At 47.7% G+C, this 20,000-nt stretch overlaps 1 protein-coding gene across 2 annotated transcripts in view; it reads right to left on the minus strand.

Moving 5' to 3' along the window:
• Nucleotides 1-20,000, minus strand: part of tnksa (tankyrase, TRF1-interacting ankyrin-related ADP-ribose polymerase a) — a 205,440-nt gene that overhangs the window by 160,530 nt on the left and 24,910 nt on the right. For both annotated transcript variants that reach the window (XM_063210187.1, XM_063210186.1), the window contains exon 3: nucleotides 17,275-17,370. In XM_063210187.1, the coding sequence (XP_063066257.1) occupies nucleotides 17,275-17,370 (96 nt within the window). The remainder of the gene's footprint in view (nucleotides 1-17,274; nucleotides 17,371-20,000) is intronic.

The raw sequence follows: 20,000 nt of genomic DNA on the forward strand, positions 1-20,000 counted from the left end.
ACCACAAGAAGGTGCAGCTGCGGCTTCTATTATGACAGCAACACCTCAGATGAATCACCGCGCTCCCTGCGCTGCGCACTCTGACGGAGATGAGGGGGGGGGGGGGGGGGGGGGGGGGGGGGGCAGAAAGTGGGGGGGGGGTCAGGCGGTTGGTCGTTGTGAGGCAAGGAGAGGAGAGGAGAGCCTGCAGAGTGTGGTTTGAAGGGAGAGGGAGAGGGAGGGGGGGGGGTGTTGGGGTGTTTGTGAGGCAGGGTGGGGTCTTGTTGTGAGGCAGAGAGGCATGGAGGATGGAGGTTAGTTGAGAGGGAGAGAAGGGGTGGAGATGGAGAGGGAGAGGAGGTGGTGGAGATGGAGAGGGTGAGGGTGCTTGTGAGGCAAGGAGGGGTTTCAAGTTGTGAGGCAGAAAGAGAGGGATGGAGGTGAGGTGATGGGAGGTGAGAAGGTGTGCGGTGGAGAGATGAATGGGGATGGGGAGGAGGGCTATTAAAAAGGTAGCAACAGCTCCCGCTGGGGCCGAAATAACAACAAGTTCTCGATAAAAAAAACCACTCTCATATCCTTTTACAGCAGGGGCCACTGCAGTCTGTGAAGATGGATCTGGCCAATTTGCAAGACAATAACGGAAAAAAAGACGCTACGACAGTCTCACCGCGTCCGACTCCGCACCCCTCTCAACCCACCAGCCCTCCAGTTTCTTTTTATGAGAAATTGAAAGTCGAAACACTACCTCATACCTTATTAATAGTGTATGCACATTCGGAGGGACCATTGTGTTCCTATCAATGTCCTGCCACAGAAAAATGATATTGGGTTAACACAAAGGACGTGGCGCCAAGGACAATAACAATGGATTCCGCGGCTATAAAGCTATAGACTCCCCGAGAAGGGGACGAGAGGTGATAAGTGCGATTACAATGTTAATGCCCCCTGTATTGAGCATGACTGGTGAGGACATGAAGGATGAACATGCATCTGTATAAGACAGCAAAGCACCCTGGGAAATGCGCCTGACATGCCAAGGAGAGGTGTGTGGAAGGACATGAAGGAGGTGTGGGGCTTTGGGGAAGCAGAGTCGCAATTTCCACACATGACATGGCGTTCACCTCACGCCTCGCTAATTATGCATATCTATGCTAATTCATGTGCGCTCACATATTTACCAGAGGCTACCGAGAGGCCTTTTGAGATTTCACACTGCACGCTACACACATGCAAATGGTGCAAATGGTGCAAATGGAGGAGGTTTGACTAACAGCTGTGTCTTTATCTAAACACCGGCACATGAAGGAATATTTTCTCGGAAGACACGCAGGGATGAGTGCCCAGACGAATTGCTAATCCTCTGCTACTTTGTTTTTCTTCTCTGGCATGTGTAGCTTCGTGACATGTGGTCTGAAAACAAAAAAGGTCTGGAGTGGACCCGTCTTTCTCTAATCTCCATCCAATTTTTCCTACCTTCTGGGGAAAAAAATAGAAAAGGAAAAAGAAAAAAAGAGAAATAAGTCCATCCTTCCCATCTTTTCATGCTCTGAACAGAAAAAGTACCCGAGTTGGGAGGGGTGCAGACACTGAAGAGATATGGGGGAAAAAAACTACCACTAGTTGTTACCACTTGGTCTAAAACAAGACATTAGTCCGAGCCATTTGTTTTTGAGAGATCCTTAAGACGTCAATGAGATGAGACATGCTGTATCACTGAAGGAGACCTCTGTACCGCCCGCCCAGCTTTCTGGAGTGGCTCCCAAAATACGCTGCTGGCTGCCGACGAGGGCCCTGCTGACATTTCACTGAAGGGAGCACTTAAATTGCAAATGAGCGGTTATGACAAAAACATAAATCTCCAGGACGTGGGCCTCGCTCGGCTCAGGAGGAGAGAGAGAGGGAGAGAGAGAGAGAGAGAGAGAGAAGGAGAGACAGCGAGATTTAATGGTCAAACTTCTCATCCTTGACCCTGGCAAGGCAGCGTGCCCAACTCATCTTCGCAAGGAGAGACAGATTTAAGGGGTCTGAAACTGATGGAGGATGGATGGAGGTGGGCGCATCGGAGAGGCTGAGCTTACATCACGTGTCGATTCTTGACCCCGGAATACCTACCGTTACCGGCGCACCTCAAACAGTTACGCAACAGATGCTACGTACGTAGTCATGTCTTTTTTGATGCATGGCGCTGCGGCCCAACATCAAATGCTACGAAAGAGCACAAAATTTATGCTGTGGCGGCAGGAGCTTTAATCTATTATTTGAAATGGGAAAAGGTGCTTCAAAGGACAGTGCCACAGGAAGTTCTGCTACATAGCAAAATAGGGTCGAAAGTACAAAGAGTGGTGAAATACATCTTGTTTAATATTTCAAATAAAGTCTCTGTGTCTGCTATGGGCCAGAAAGGGGAAAGTGAACATGAAGATGTCAGCGCTACATGACTAGAGAAGTACAGTCTTTTGGGTTTTCACTTCCTTAGACACCAGCCTTGGAATCAGCAAAGTGGAAACTAAAGCTCCCTTGGGGTTTGTCTTCCAAGAGGTCGACTGGTTGGAGACATTTTGTGGAAAATGACCCTTGGTGACACGTCGACTGAGGAGGGGTGGTGGCAAGAATTCCTAAACGAACGGAAGAGAAAAGCCAGCACTCTCCTCGGCTCTCACGGATGACAGCAATTCATGTTTGTTGCTTTTGCACCGTATCTTCCAATTAAAGCCCGCTGATTTCAAAAGGGAGCGGTAGATTTAATTAAAATATTTGAAGTGCTGCTCCAAAGGGGGCTGAAAAAGAGCACACTTCGAATGAGGGAGGCAGTCCCATTATTATTCGCATGTCGTTTCCCTCCCAATAAAACAATTGCACATGCCGACAAGAAAAAAAGAACGCAGAGAGTTAAAATCTTCTCTGTTATGCATAAGACCTCACTTGCCTGTCGTATAGAGTACCATTTTTTTTTACCTTCCGAGGGAGAATTTCAAAGTGCAGGCAGCTTGAAATTGAAACCAGTCTGGACCAACGGCAATTCACAGGGGCAATAATAATGATAAAATAGGGCCTTATTACGTTTTCATTAAATCATAATGAAGTCGTCGAGAGGCAAAACAGGCGCTGGCATACTCGCTACAACTGCCGCTCTGCTGAGTAACTTTTTGTCGTTTAACAGTAGGGGGTTTACTGGGTGAGAAGGCAACTTGTTTGCAGTGCAACTTTTTCTTTTTCTTCTTTTTCTTTTTCTTTCGGCCTGCCCCCACTACTTGCATCCTAAACTCTCTTCGATGGGTCGGGTGGGCAGTGCTTTAAGCCTGAGAGCCTGGAGCCCTCTTGGCCTTTGGGCTTTAACAGAAACAGAACAGAATGTCTCTCGCAATCTCAAGACTGCGCGCCGGATTTTTTTCTTGCACAGTTCCTTAAAGAAATGCATCCTCAGAATAGCAAAGGGGTTTCCGGGGCCATTCTCCCACAGAGAGATGCATCTTGGGCCGGATGTGCGATACAATAAATAGAAATGTGTTGTTTTTTCTCAGGCCCCCTTAAGACCTCATAGACAATCAAAAAATATTAGAAGCTGTTTTCTTTATGATTCCTTGTGGAGGCCTGACTAAATATGCTAGGAACAAAAAAAGAACCAGTAAACACAAATTCTTTTCAGCGCACTGGTAATTTATTCTGACATTTTGCTGTTCCAGACACAGAGGGCTGTCATAATGAAGTGCAAACAATTCATAAAAACAAAGTGACAGGCACAAAAGCCCCCGAACAATATGCATGTATGCAGCCACTTGACTGTGCAAGCCTCTACAAGAGACAATGACTGGTTGTATGGAATGTAATACACCATAGAATAGAAAATATAATTGAGTGCCTATCTTTCTCCAAATAATTAAAATCAGGCATAAGCCAACATGAAGAGGTGTTGAGCATCATAATCTTGTTGGCTTTAGAACCTTTGAGAGGACACAGCACTTTTGAGACGCTGGTTGCACCAGCCTTCTCAGAAAACTAGCCAGCCATGTTGTGACGCAAGTACAGTACAGTCTGTCCATCATCATGTGTACTGGAAACAGTCCATAAACCCATTGGCCTTGGGAAACAAAGTCTTTTGGACCTTGTTTTTGCTGGCTGCTCATAATGGTGCATATCAGCATGCTACTATGCCCTAAGTGGCACTGTTAGTCACAGTTGTAAAATTAAAGCTAATATCAAAACATCTTAGTGGTACCGCAGTGGGTCAAACTCCCCCGTACAACAGTGCACTTATTAGGCTGAACAACAAAGCGAGGCAGTCTGGGAAAATAAACAAATCTCCTCCCTGGGAACCAGGAAACTCAGCTCTCTTTCTGTTGCCTGGCAACTTTTATGAACAACTATGGTTCAAAACAGCTACACGGTTAGAATTGATTATGAATGGAAAATGGATTAATAGTATAAATGGTAATATTTTTGACATATGATGCATCACCTACACTTTTGCCTTCTTTTCTTTTGCGCCAGCTATTGTGTGCTCTATCACACCCTTAGAATGGGCACCGACATGTTAACAGCATGTAATCATAGAGCCAGATTTGAAAGAATACACAGCTTACCCTATAACTTTAAACTCAACACACAGTGGTTTGAGGTAGAGGTGCTCCGATCACCATTTTTTGGCCCGATCACCGATACCGATCACCAAAAATCTTTATCTGCCGATTACCGATCATTGCCGATCACAAAAATGATTTCCTATTTTTTGAATAGCCTATTAATTATCCTTATTGAATACCATTTCTGCCCATAAACCAATCAATCTTAATTTGCACATGTCTATTATTAGGCTATTATTATTAGGCCTATTATTATTTTTATTTTTATTATTATTTTTATTATTATTATTATTGTTATTATTATTATTATTATTATCTTTCAGACTAGTGTTGGTAATACAGTCTACAGTATTAATCAATGTATAAGTTATTGCATAGAATAACTAAACTATTTAAGATTGAATTGAAACTGAAACATTACATCAAATAGTCTTCCACATACGAGAAAAAAACAACCTGTCGCTTTAAATGAGCAGCCTCGTGAGGAGAGCCCCTCCCCTCTCTGTCACCGTCCACAGTTGCAGTGCTCCACTACCGTTCTGAATCTCTCTCAAGTTTTAACCACATCTGTCGCCGTTTGGTGTTTCAGCGACTATCAAACTAATCGACTGACTGCCAATTACAACTTTGAAAACAATAATTGACATGTTTGTGCTAACAACGTGAAGTTGTCGCGTGCTGACCGAGGAAACTACACAGGTTATAACGCAAAATGGCTCACTGGCGAGTACTCAATCGCAAATTACATTGTCAGGTAAACGGCGCATGGATCGGAAAATCAGATCATTGTTGATGCAGATATGGTTATGAATGGTGGAAATGAAGGGGGGAATGGCGAAAAGTTATAGACAAACAAAGATGCCTTCTTTTGGTGCAGTTGCAGTTGTGCAGAGCCAGCGCCTACATGCGCCAGGTGTAAAGGCAAATGGTTGCGTGAGGAATTTAATATCTCTCGATCGGTTTTTTGATCGGCATGTTTTTCCGATCACCGATCAGGCTATTTTTGGCCATTATCGGCCGGTCATGATCGGCAGCCGAGCAATCGGAGCACCTCTAGTTTGAGGGCATGTTAAATCTACATGCTTCTTCTTTTATTGCCGCTTTGGATTTCAGAACCATTCCACAAGTCCAGCCCTGCATGCATACGCTACAGCCAAGCTTACATGGCTTTTTGCTCATTGCCTAACCACCCTCATGATGTTCTGGCCTGACACGGATAGAACCTCAACCAGACGGCACCACAACAACAGAACGGGCCCGCCCGAGCCGTTGGGCTGAACATCAGGAGGCACATTAACACGCTCCTCCCCCTCCAGCTCACCCCCTTTTGCATCATTTAACTCGGCTCACGTTGAGCAGGCTGCCAATTACCTCCAATAACCTTCCCTTCCCTTCCCTCCCATTCCTTCCCTTCCCCTGCCTTCCCTTCCCTTCCCTTCCCTTCCCTTCCCTCCCCTTCCCTTCCCATTCCCTCCCATTCCCTCCCATTCCCTTCCCTTCCTGCCTCCATCCCTGCCTCACAAAGGATGCGGGGTGGGGAGTTTCAGGTGCGTTTCCCCCTCCACTCACTCACTGGGAATCAGAAGTCAGCCCATGCCAATGCAGGAGGCAATGAAAGACCCCCAGGGCCACACAGAAGCTTTGAGTGACAGCGCGGGAGATGAGAGGAGGAGGAGGAGGAGGAGGAGGATGGAAGAAAGGAGGAAAAGAGGGATAGAGAGACAGAAATAGAAATGGATAGAGGATGAGAGAGGGAGACAATGAGATAGAGGGAAAGAGAGAGAGAAAGAAAAAAAAGAGTGCGAGAGTGCGCGCAAGAGAGAGAGATAGAGAGAGAGAGAGAGAGAGAGAGAGAGAGAGAGAGAGAGAGAGAGAGAGAGAGAGAGAAAGAGAGAGAGAGAAGGAAGGCAAGGCACAAGGAGAAGCAGATAGGGAGGCTGAAAAGATGTTAAGATATGCAAAATATCTGGTGGCAAACTTGGGAGAGCACTTCAGCGTAACTTCTATCTCTCCTTCATCTATTTATTTACCCTCCCCTCCTCCTCCCCCTACCCTCCCCCGCATCTCTCCTTCTCCCCTCCTCCGCTCATCCTTTCTCCCGCTGGATGTGAAAGCACTAGTTACACACCCCATCTCCTCCAAAACACAAACACACAACCATGGATGCATACAGACACACACACACACACACACACACACACACACACACACACACACACACACACACACACACACACACAATGTTTCTCCCCAGAAGCCTCATCACTCCCTGATCTCCCTTCGTTTCTTCTCTGATCAGCAGCCAAAGAAATACATACACACACGCAGGCACGCAGGCATGCAGGCACGCAGGCACGCAGGCACGCCGGCGAGCACGCTTTTCTGTCAAATTAAAATGGCTTGAAAACATACCATAATCTTGTTTGGATTCTGCTCGTACACAAATTAATCTTGAGTCATGCGGAAAAGGCAGATAGAAGCAGTTGGGGGAAATAAAAAAAACAACCTGGTTGCTCAAATGGCTTTGAAAAAAAAATAAAAAATCTCTCGCTACACATGACAACGAGCCAGTAAGTCTGTCTTTGTGGATGTTGAGAGCGTTCCTTTGAGTTAGGACATGTTCTGTCCAATTAAGGCCTCCGCACGACTCATTGATGTCAAGCTGAGCTTCAGCCATGTGTGTTTGCACTAACTGCATATGGATTACATGTTGGCAAGGTGTAAGCATCACCCGACCCTGACGAAACGCAACATATGTGTAACACTGGAAGGTGACGACGTTTGTCGCCCGCTGTGTGGGTGGAATGTGTTAAGCTCCTTGAGACCGCACAAATTTATGGCTCAATAAAAATAGTTTAGTCTGTTGGCTTGCAAAAGGAAACCTGTTCGGAGACAGGTGTAATGAACAGCCCCATGTGTTAACGCACTGATTGACTGCACAAGCTTAGGGAGCGCGCGCGTGCACATCACCTCGGGTAGGAAAACGCAACCAGCCCTTGAAACTTCTATCAGAAATGGCAGAGCAACAACCATGTGTGTTGTAACATTTGAAAAGGAGGAGCTGGAGCACACTGCAGTTTTCCTTTTTTTTGTTTGGTGTAAACAGGTGACAAACATTCCAGTGTCGTCATGAAATCTGTAGAGTTACAACTCCCACCAAGTTGTAAAAGACGTATTTCTCCACGATGGGGAGCAGAGGATGGATATTTTCCAATCAGTTTGAAAAGATACTGATGCACCGAAAAAAAACCTAGCCAGCCATCTTCCTGCTGTAACTCCAGTGCAGAGAGCCCATTGAGCAGCGTCACATCTGCGATCAATCAGCATCGACTAAGCAATTACTGAATTTAGTGTTCATTGTGTGGGAAATTTTACGGCTGCTACGCTCGGCACTCGAACGCTGGCGTCCTTGCCCCGGCTTGGAGGCTGATGCTGACGCAGAGGAGTATTCAGAGACCAACACCTGCGTCCGTCTGGCGAAGCTCCATGGTTGGATAGTCTCTGTCTACCGTATGCGTGTTCCTCTCTGTGCGTGTCTCTCTCTGTCTGTCCACCTGCCTCCCTCACGGTTTGTCTACCTGTCTGTCCGTCTCTCTCTCTTTCTCGCTCCCTTTCTCGGTCTGCCTATCTCTCTGTCTATCTGCTTGCCCGTCTCTCTGTTGGCCTGTCTTGCAGCCTCCCTCTCTCCATGCCTGTCCTGTGCTGCCGACGGCAGCTGTTACCTGAATGACGTGAAAGCGTACCTAATGGAGATGGCGACAGACCAGCCACGAAACAGACTGTAGAGGGAAAAACATCAGTCCCACTTGACTATTAAATCTGTGCTTGGCATTTACCGAGTGTGTTGAAACCACGTCTCATATAGTGGCTATAAGCACCATCGCCCATCAGGCAGTTCCTATCTTTACACACAGAAGCACATAGAAGTGGCCACTGTGTTGAATAAGGCGTTTGCATCAAGGTAAAGTGTTGGATTGATAGTGGTTTGAGCATCTCAAGCGCATCACATCGTCTCCCAGACACTGAATGAAACTGAACTACTCTTCCTGTCAACTTTAAAATGCAAACACATCAGTCACCCCTTAGTATCAGTTATATCTGAAGCAAAAATGCAAAACGAAAATTTGAACTGACTACACCGACTGCATGTAAAGAATTTCCAGACAGCTCCTTTAGGCTTGACAAAACAAAAATGATTTATGTCATCAAGGCCACAGGCTGCATGACATGAATGCCAATGCATATATTTTTCCATCATACATATGTGGCGAAGAATGATAGCACTGCCATTTGAATTACTTTATGTTTTTTGGGCTTTCTCTTGTCTTTACTGATACGACAATCTGAGAAAGTGACATGAAAACACACAGGGGGAGGGAGAGAGAGAGAGAGAGAGAGAGAGAGAGAGAGAGAGAGAGAGAGAGAGAGGGAGAGGGAGAGGGAGAGAGAGAGAGAGAGAGAGAGAGAGAGAGAGAGAGAGAGAGAGAGAGTCACCGTGCCCCAAAATGGCCTCATTCCTGAGAGAAGGTCTTGGGTTGTGCAATAATTTACTTAGAATTTATATCGTGATATCAAATTTCATAATATCGAGTTGAAACAATATTTTTGTCAGTTATCTATTCTGGTAGGTCTAAAAGGTAGGTCACGCTTAGAGCAATACATTCCCCTCCATTTGAGCCATTGCGAGCACAGAGCAGACTTAAGTTGCTACCCAACACTCGTGCAGAACACCACTGTGTGTTTCTCTATGGCCCTCCACTCACACTGCTAAAGGGGGGGGGAGATTGTGGATTGTTTAGCATGATTATTTGTCTTTCAAAGAAATATTGTCTAAAATAAATTGTGATATCAATATTGACTAAAATAATCGTGCTATTGATTTTTCTCATAGTCAGGCAGCCCTAAAAAGGCCAGAGATCAGAAACGGGCTCAGACCTGGGGACGAGAAGTGAGAGTGAAAGCCGAAGAGTTTGCTTCATCAACAAGGAGGGTGAGCTACCCAGCAGCTCTTTGGCAGGCCGTACCGTCCGTGTGGTTAACACGACAGGTGACGGAGCAAACAGGGTACCAAAACAGAAGACGGGATGCTACGATGCAAGGCGGACAACGGCCTGTACCCATTTTAAACCTTGTCTTGTACCTTGTCTCTGGCTTCCTCTCACTAGCGGATGCATCCACTTGGTAAAACTGTTGGGTTGGCACCACCGAAGGAACTGGCATGAGATGTCAGAGACGCACTTACTGGCAGGCTTTTGCGGACCACAGATGGTTATGTGGTTCAGAGAGAGGGAGAGAAAGTGCATGTGCGTGTGCGTGTGCGTGTGCGTGTACGCGTGCATGCGTGCTGTGCCCAGTCACGTTTTCGGAGGACTTGTGAACGATTCATGAAGGGACAAAAGAACGAACAGTTTTTTTTCTTCCTCTACTTCTTGACGTTCCCTGAAACAGCTTTGCTATGCACTAGGTGAAATGCACTTTGATGGTCGTGTGAGAGTTTTCTGCCAGTGCTAAATTACTCTGGCAGCGGTGCGAGTTCTCACTTCACCCGTGTTCTAATCTGCCTGCAAATTAGTTTCTTATGATGCATGGCAACATATTTCTATATATATATATGCACACACGGAATGCAGTGCACAGGACTTATTTCGATTACTCACGGTCTTAGGGGGACTCTTCCTAAAAGTGGGGAGCTCACATCCGACATCCAGATTAACCACAGCAATTTAAAAAGTATGCTCTGTCTGCATATAGACGAGTGGGAAGAAAATAAAGAGATTTTAAAGAGGTTGACTAGAGTCATCTTTCTCTGCATCTCAGGGCAGGTCTTAGCATGTGCACCAATGAGTCTAATTTTGGAGGAATAAATGCGCTCACAGCTAAAACGTGAGGGAAAGCTGTCTCTCTTAAGTTAGGGAAAAGCAGCTTCACGAGACACTGAGGATCCTCCTCCTCTGGCCTCCAGAGAGAGATGGAGAGAGAGAGAGAGAGAGAGAGAGAGAGAGAGAGAGAGAGAGAGAGAGAGAGAGAGAGAGAGAGAGAGAGAGAGGGAGGAAGGCAGACAGAGAGGGAGAGAGATAGGGGGGGGGGGTGTTGGCGGGTTACTGATACCACGGGTGAGAGAGGAGCAGGACAGATAAGGGCTGCCGATTTAGCAACAATTATCTGGAAATTCTCACGCTAGGCTGGCAAGGAGAAGGGTAGAAGGGGTGGGGGACAGGGACACGCCGGTGCTAACAGGGAGAAAGACACAAGAAAGAAAGCAGAAGAGGAAGAAAATGGGCCAGAAAGAAAGGAGATGTTGAGAGGAGAGGAGACGGGAAACAGACGGGTGAATAACAAGATGGCGAGACGGAGGAGAGAGGGGCAGAGAGGTACTAAAGAGGGATGGCGAAACAGTGAGGAAAATAAGATGGAGACAGACAGACAGACAGACAGACAGACAGACAGACAGACAGACAGACAGACAGACAGACAGACAGACAGACAGACAGAAAGAAAGAAAGAAAGAAAGAAAGAAAGAAAGAAAGAAAGAAAGAAAGAAAGAAAGAAAGAAATGGTGCAAAGACAACAACCTCCTGCTGAATGTCAACAAGACCAAGGAGATTGTTGTCAACTTCCAAAGGGTCCAAAAACAACTGCCACCACTGACCATCGACGGCGATGCTGTGGAGAGAGTGAGCAGCACCAAGTTCCTTGGAGTGCACATCAGCGACGACCTCTCTTGGACCACCAACACTACATCACTGGCGAAGAAGGCCCATCAGCGTCTCTACTTCCTGCGCAAACTAAAGAAGGCAAGTGCTACACCCTCCATCATGACAACATTCTACAGAGGAACCATAGAGAGCGTCGTGTCCAACTGCATCACAGTGTGGGGAGGAAGCTGCACGGAGAAAAACAGGAAGACACTCCAGCGTGTTGTGAACACAGCGAAGAAGATCATTGGAGTACCACTCCCCTCCCTGCAGGACATTTACACCACACGCCTCACCCGGAAAGCACTGATGATCATCAAAGACACAAGCCACCCTGCACACAAACTGCTCAGCCTCCTGCCCTCTGGAAAGAGGTACAGGCGCCTCCGTTCCCGTACCACCAGGCTGGCGAGCAGCACAATGCACCAAGCGATCAAGATGCTGAACACTCAACCCACTCTCCCTCCACTGTCAGCCTCTAGCCAGCAAGGCCACTGACACCCCCCCCCATCCCCCACCACCATATCTGCGACTGAACATTCCACCTGCACTACTATACTCGTGACTGAACTTTCAACCTGCACTAACTCAAAACATGCACACACACACACACACACACACACACACACACACACACACACACACACACACACACACACACACACACACACAAGCACACTGCACTTTCTGCACTAAACCCAAACATACACACACAGACACACACACACACACACACACACACACACACACACACACAGACACACGAACACACACACAAGACGCACACCGCACCTTCTACCTGCACTAAACACATACACACACATACACACACACACACACACACACATACACACACACTGCTGCTGGTGTACTTGACAGACCTTTTTTAATATTTATTTTCTTCAAAATGCTACTATTACCATGTCAGAACGCTATAAAGGACTTTTTTTAGGAAAAGCACAAAAGCACAACAGATACCTCTTAATGTATGTCCTCTACAAGTCTTCTGTTGTCCAGTCTTGCACTTTAAATGTCTGTATGAGCACTGTCTATGTCCATACTGTCTTAAGTCCATGTATAAGTACTGTCTATGTCTATACTGTCTATGTCCTTACCTAGATTAGTCTATGTCTAATGGGAAAGCAAGAAATGTAATTTCAAATTCTTTGTATGACCAGTGCATGTAAAGAAATTGACAATAAAACCTACTTGACTTGACTTGAAAGATAGTGAGAGGAGAGGAGGAGAAAGTCAGGAAGCAAGCAAGATGGACAAATGGAGCGAGAAAAAGAGAGGAAAAGCAGACAGAAAGAACGTGGAAGAAAAAGATAGATATCCTCTCCAAAAGACTGTTCATGTAGCCCGCAGCACACAGAATCTCTTACATTAGCCAACAAAATAACAAAAAGAGAAAGGCAAATAAAAAGGGTGGAAGACAAAAAGATAAAAGGAAAAAACATGACCACAACAACTTTTACCATTTGAAGAGGTACTCAATCATTTGGAAATGGATTTAGGGCTAAAACATTTGTTGCACAATATCTTTTTTTTCCCAGACAGGTGTGCGTTTGTTGGTGCGTGGGTGCATGCGTGCGTGTATGTGTGTGTGCATGCGTGCGTGCGTGTGGTGTGGCAAATCATAGGGAAAGTATCAACTTGGGCTACATCATCATGTGAAAAAACACAGCCCTGTGTGTTTTGGATCTTTTTCTTTCTTGTCTTGGGAGTGTTTCCTGAAATGGCTACCTCGCTGCGAACAGTATTCGGAAATCATGTCACTACAAACCTTTCTTGTCACCGAAAGTTCCACGGCAGCAACGCGGTGTCATTTCATAAGCAGGTCTAGGGGGTGATGTTCTTCAAAACGCTGTCACCAGAGCGCCTGTGCTGTGCATGTTTCTGCTTGATAAACAAAAGTTGACGGCACGGCGACAGACTACAGGGGCCGTGTGTGCGTGTGTGTGCGTGTGTGTGCGCGCGCGTGTGTGTGTGCGTGTGCGTGCGCGCGCGCGTGTGTGTGTGTGTGTGTGTGTGTGTGTGTGTGCGCGCGTGTGTGTGTGTGTGTGTGTGTGTGTGTGTGTGTGTGTGTGTCAAGGGAGCCGAGAAGTGGTGATGAATTGAAATTGCCAACACTTGTCAGCGTTTAGCACAGCTAAGCTAAATAAAAAAATGACTCTTGTTTACCAACTCGTTTTGACGGTGTGTCGTCAAGATCAGCTGGACTTGAAGAGACTATTTTGGACAAATTGTGTTGACAGAGGCGATGGTGTTTAGAGGGAGGGTTGTGTTGAATAAATTTCTGTTTCATTGATAACTTAGCCAACAGAAGGGAATTACCTCTTCGAAGCCATTTCTTGTGACAATAACAGACTTTTTTTGATAGTAGCCAGTAATAAAGACCATTTTTTATGTTTTTTTGGACAAGTAAAGAACACTTTCTATAAGACCTACGGACACATAGCAAAGCTTGTTTACAAGGTGAGATTATCAGCTTTCCGTACGGTGATAACCTCTTTCTCCTAAGTGCCATAATTCAGAGGCTAGCACAAACTAGTGATTTGACACTTTGCTGCAATAACAAATAATATGTTGTGCTAAAATAACCAGATGAAGTACTCGAATCGTGACTTTGTAGGGGAGGTTTTTTTTTGTTATCAAAATCTAATGTCAGTCCTGTCCATCACACAGGAACCAAATAAAAAATACGGTGCATTAGAGTGTCTATTTTCGAAATTTAGAAGGAGAAAAAAAACGCTAATACTGTTTTTTGTCCCCATGGTGTGCCATTAATGTAATGAGTTGTATTGTGTTTCTGGCATTCAATGCGTTCCTTGTGCCATGTAAAATATAGCATACGGCTCGTTTACACAAAACGAGCACAGTATACCCGCACCAGGCCTGTCAGTCATGCTGGATTTATTTCGATCCCTTGTCAGGATCCCCGCCTGTCCATAACACGTTCTGCTGGGCTGACAGTTACTGTATCACATCCATCAAAAACGTGAAAAATTCTCCATGTTTTGGGGCATGTACGCAACTCTTGAAACCAGGCTTTTCAACCGACCCGCCACTCCTTTTCACCCGGCACTTGAAGTAAACCTTTTCAAAGTCAAAGAGATGTACGCTGTCCCATGTGTATGAGGAGGCCCAATCTATCCGTGAGAGCGCTTGCGCGCCTTCATTAGCCCAACAAGTTCAATTCATCTCTCATTGCCCCGCAGCAATACAGGCAAGGGCAGCCAGTATTGCTTGGATCCATAATGATCTTTAGGAAAATGATTTTCATGGCTCAGAGAAGATGTGTGAAGAAGTGTGTGTGTGTGTGTGTATGTACGTGTGTATGTGCGTGTGCGTCTGTGTGTCAGTACGCTTGAGTTGTTTTGTGTGAAAGTGGATTGCTTTGCTTGTGTGTGTGTGTGTGTGTGTGCATGTGTGTGTGCGTTTATAAATTCACACCCATGTGTATGCAAATATATGTATGGATGTGATAGGCTCTGATATTACGTATGTGCCTGTGCATGGTATGCCATAGCAACACGTGTAACTTATAATATAGGTATAGAGAGAGAGAGAGAGAGAGAGAGAGAGAGAGAGAGAGAGAGAGAGAGAGAGAGAGAGAGACAGAGACAGAGAGAGAGAGAGAGAGAGAGAGAGAGAGAGAGAGAGAGAGAGAATGATGGGAGGGGAGAAAGTTGTTTATGAGGCTAGAACTCCAACACTATACCAACACTGACTCATTACACAACTCTCTGAACTCTCAGAGATATTGCAAGAGAGAGAGAGTGACAGATAAACAGAGAAATATAGAGAGAGATAAACAGAGAGAGAGAGAGAGAGAGAGAGAGAGAGAGAGAGAGAGAGAGAGAGAGAGAGACAGACAGACAGACAGAGACAGCAACAGGGAGAAAGTGAGAGTGAAAAAAAGAGAGGCAGTGCACCAACAACACATCAACTCCTCCGTGCACACACCCTATTCCAGCTTCACATTCACCCCACTGGACAGCCACATGGAGCAGAGGTAAACGCTGAACACCACCAGAGACTTGAAGTGGAGAGGAGCAGGGTGTTATGATTGAAGACAGGTGAGACAGAGTGAGAGAACAAAAGAGATATGTCGTATGGATAGAATGATTGAAACAGAGAAAGGCGGGAAAGAGGGTGTGTGTGTGCGCGAGGGAGAGAGAGAGAGAGAGAGAGAGAGTAAGAGACAGAAAGAGAGAGAGAGAGAGAGAGAGAGAGAGAGAGAGAGAGTAAGAGACAGAAAGAGGGAGCAAGTGAGCGAAAGAGGCAAAGACAGAGACACATGCTCTACCTTAAGCTGCCAAAATAGAGCAAGAGATAAATAGAGAAAGAGAATTGGTCGAGAAAGAAAAAAGGAAGATAGCTATGAAAGAGAGACAAAGCAAGAGAGAGATGAGGGACACAGAAAGACAAAGAGGGACACAAAGAGAGACAGAGAGAGAGAGAGAGAGAGAGAGAGAGAGAGAGAGAGAGAGAGAGAGAGAGAGAGAGAGAGAGAGAGAGAAAACGATAGAGTAATGAGGAAAGATGGACTCCAAGGCAAAGAAAGAGAGTGAGGCGTGAGAGACAGTGCGAGTGAGTGAGACACAAAGAGCTCCGTGATGATGGGCAGCAGCATTGTACGAGTATCTGAGCGGGGAGGCAGGAGGAGGCACATGACTGAAAAATGATGGGAAGCGAGGGAGCGAGTGAGGAAAAAGAACAAGAGAAAGAGAAAGAGGAGAAGAAAAGAAAAAAAGGCAAAAGCGGGGGAGATGAAGCGATTACAGCAGAGAGTGTGGACTGGCTCAGATTGACAATGAAGGCAGCGGGTGTAGCGTTTTGAAGTGAAGGATAGGGGCAAGGAGGGGGGTGAGGGGTAAAAAAAACAGAGAGAGAGAGAGAGAGAGAGAGAGAGAGAGAGAGAGAGAGAGAGAGAGAGAGAGAGAGAGAGAGAGAGAGAGAGAGAGAGAGAGAAACCAACCTTACAGTCACGCTTCCCCTCTCACTCCCTACATCTCACTCACATAAACATACAGCACACAGAGCAGAGCAGGGGAGAGGGGAGAGGGGAGAGAGGAGAGGGGAGAGGGGAGAGAGGAGAGTGGAGAGAGGAGAGGGGAGAGGGGAGAGAGGAGAGGGGAGAGGGGAGAGCAGAGGAGAGCAGAGGAGAGAGGAGAGGGGAGAGGGGAGAGGGGAGAGGGGAGAGAGGAGAGGGGAGAGAGGAGAGAGGAGAGGGGAGAGGGGAGAGGAGAGGGGAGAGGAGAGAGGAGAGGAGAGAGGGGAGAGGAGAGGGGAGAGAGGAGAGGGGAGAGGGGAGAGGGGAGAGAGGAGAGGGGAGAGGGGAGAGGGGAGAGGGGAGAGGGGAGAGGAGAGAAGGGAGAGGGGAGAGCCGGCAGCTCTTGTAGTCAATCACTCACTCACTCACACCCACCCACACAAACACTACACAAACATAAACACATCAGCTTTTTGAAACATATGCTGCCTTACATGCGTTCATAAACCTGATTTGCATGCTAGCACTCTTTACCTCTCAACGTGATCTTTTCTCCCTTTGTTTTGCTCCCTTGGTCTCGCTCATACACACGGATAAGCGCGCGCACACACACACACACACACACCTGTTCTTTACACAAACTCACTCACCCACTCTGTCACACTTAGACACATAAGGGCATATACATCCACAGACTTTTCTAAACGCTCGCTCACACCAACTAATGCATGACTACCAAACACACTAACACTCACAAACATACACAAACATATGAAAGCATACCGCTACACACACACACACACACACACACACACACACACACACACACACACACACACACACACACACACACACACACACACACACACACACACACACACACACACACACACACACACACACACACACACACACACACACACACACACACAGCAACAGAACACAAAACAACAGTAAATAAATCAGTAAGTAAATAACAGCAAGCGAGTGCTTGCGAGCGTGGTAGGTAGGTACTCACCGGTGAGGACGGCCTTGGCGGAGGGCTCGGCCAGGTCCAGCGCAGACTTGCCGTCGGTGTTGCGGATGTTTGGGTCGGCGCCGTGCTGCAGCAGGACTGTGCAGGGGAAACACAGGCAAGAGCTCAGCTCGGGCAGACACAGGCTCACACTCACCCCCACCCCGGCCCCAGCGGTGGCAGTAGTAGTAGTAGTAGGAGCAGCAGTAGCGGTGGTACTACTGACGCCCCCCAGATCTCCGCCAGTTCCTCCAGGGGAGACGCGTACTCCTGCAGAAGCACCTCCAGTGAACCCCGTATTGATGCCACCAAGTCCAGCACCTCCTCCTCCTCCACCACCAGAGGCTCGTACTCCTCCAGGAGGACTTCTGGTGCCTCCAGTAACTCCACTCCCACTGCTGATGCTCCCCACACCTCCACCAGCACCACCCCCTCCTCCAGGACCTCCTAGACCACCTCCAGAAGCACTACCCGTGACCCCGCGACGGATGCCAAGTCCAGAGGCTCCTCGCACTCCTCCTCCAGGAGGACTTCTGGCCCCTCCGCTGACCCCACTACTGATGCCTGCTAGTCCGCTGGCACCTCCTTCTGCTCCTCTTAGTTCTCTTTCATTGGCACCACCTACACCTCCTCCTCCGCCTGTGGTGACACTGCTGCCACCGGCGGGCACCAGCGTTCGCCTGGGCATGGCGCTGGCACGTGCGCACACACACATCGCCCTGGGCGGCGGCGCCCGCTCAGTGGCCACGCTGACGCCCTCGCCCCCCTCGGCGCCACCACCACCCCCGGTGCCACCGCTACCAACTCCAGCTCCACTGCTCCAACTCCAGCTCCAACCACAGATAACACCTCCTTCCTCCTCCTCCTCTTCCTCCTCCTCTTCCTCCTCCTGCTGCCACTGCTCTGGTTCCCGTTCCTCCGCCACACGCACAGCTTACCGCACACACACACACACTACACACACACGCAGTACACACGCACGCTCAGTTCAGCCCGACACGGCAGCAGTTGAGCCAGATACAGTGCTGCTGCTGCTGCTGCTGCGCTCGGTAGTGGAAGAGCGTGTAGTGGAAGAGAGCACCAGTGGTATTAGATCCAGCTCCAGCAACGGCAGTAGCCGAGGCAGCGGCAGCAGCAGCTACAATAACAACAACAGCTTCAGCGCTGGCTGGCGGCAGCAGTAGCGGCAGCAGTAGCAGCAGCACTGACAGTAGCGGAGACGGCAGAGGCAACACTCGCAGCGGAGGACGGACGGATGAGCAGGAGGAGCAGGAGCATGAACAGGAGGAGCAGGAGCTGGGGGTGAGATCCGAAGAAGAGATGGAGACGGAATAGAAGAGGAGGAGGAGAGGGCTGGAGGGAGGAGAGAGAGAGGCACGCTGCCACTGCCACTGCCACTGCTGCTACTACTACGGCTGCTGCTGCCTGCCGCTACTGCAGCGGGACCCAGCGGACACGGAGGAAGAGGAGGAGGAGGAGGAGGAGGCAGCTACAACAACAGCACAGGCAGCGGCAAGAGCAGGAGCAGGAGCAGAGAGAGGAGCAGGAGCAGAGAGAGACTGAGGAGGAGGAGGAGGAGGAGGAGGGAGGAGTACACCCATGTTATTTCAAAAAGGAAAACATGGTGGGGAGAGAGGGAGAAAGAAGGAAGGAACAAATGATGTTTGACTGTGCCTTTGTGTGCCCGTGTCTTTTGTGGGCGCGTGTTTCAAAAAAAAGTGTGAGAGAAAGAGCAGAGCGAGAGATGGAGTGTGTGAGAGAGAGAGAGAGAGCGAGAGAGAGCGAGAGAGAGAGCGAGAGAGAGAGCGAGAGAGAGAGAGAGAGAGAGAGAGAGCGAGAGAGAGCGAGAGAGAGAGCGAGAGAGAGAGAGAAAGAGAGAGAGAAAGAGAGAGAGTCAGGCTGGACCATGTGACAGACGTGCTCAGGTATAAGTGGAATATCAAAGCTCACTGCCTCTCCCCTTCACTTCACTTACCCAAACATACAGTCACACACACATGGACAAACATACAGACAGACGCACGCAAGCACACACACAAGCATACACACATACACGACTTCTACTTTTCACACTCTCTCCTTCTTTCTCTCTCCCTCTCTCTCCCTCTCGGACAGACACACTAATTCTCCTTTTCACACTTCCTTTTCCTCTCTGCCTCTCTCATTTCTTCTCGCCCTCTCCCCTTACTGGAGCTATTTGAGGGAAGGAGCATCAGGAAGGCAAAAAAATCTTGGCTGATCCTAGTCACCCCAACTATGGACTGTTTACTATGTTACCATCTGGGAAACGGTACAGAAGCCTGAAATCTCATACTACCAGACTCCAAAGTAGTTTCTTCCACCAAGCAATAAGATTACTGAATTCATGCTGAAGACAACAAGGCACTTTCTTTGCACTTTTTTCCACCCCCCACCCCCCCTCTTTTTTATTTTTATTTTTAAAATCTTTTTGAGGACACAAGAAAAACACAACAATTTTTACTCTTTATAGGCTTCAAACCTATAATAAGACGTAATAAACTAATCTTGAATCTTGAATCTTGAATCTTGAATCTTGAATCTTGAATCTTTGTCCCCAGGAGAGACAGTGAGAGGAGTGGGGGAATGTTTTCGAGCGCTGCAAGCTGCTCTTCAATCCGCCTCAGTCCAGTGCACCTCAAGCAGCTAGCCAGCGTCCCCTAAACTGCCTGCCCTCGTCTATTCTCTTCTCCTCTCTATCTCTCCCCCAA

The sequence above is a fragment of the Engraulis encrasicolus genome, chromosome 11, assembly GCF_034702125.1.
Source record: "Engraulis encrasicolus isolate BLACKSEA-1 chromosome 11, IST_EnEncr_1.0, whole genome shotgun sequence".
Classification (NCBI taxonomy): domain Eukaryota; kingdom Metazoa; phylum Chordata; class Actinopteri; order Clupeiformes; family Engraulidae; genus Engraulis; species Engraulis encrasicolus.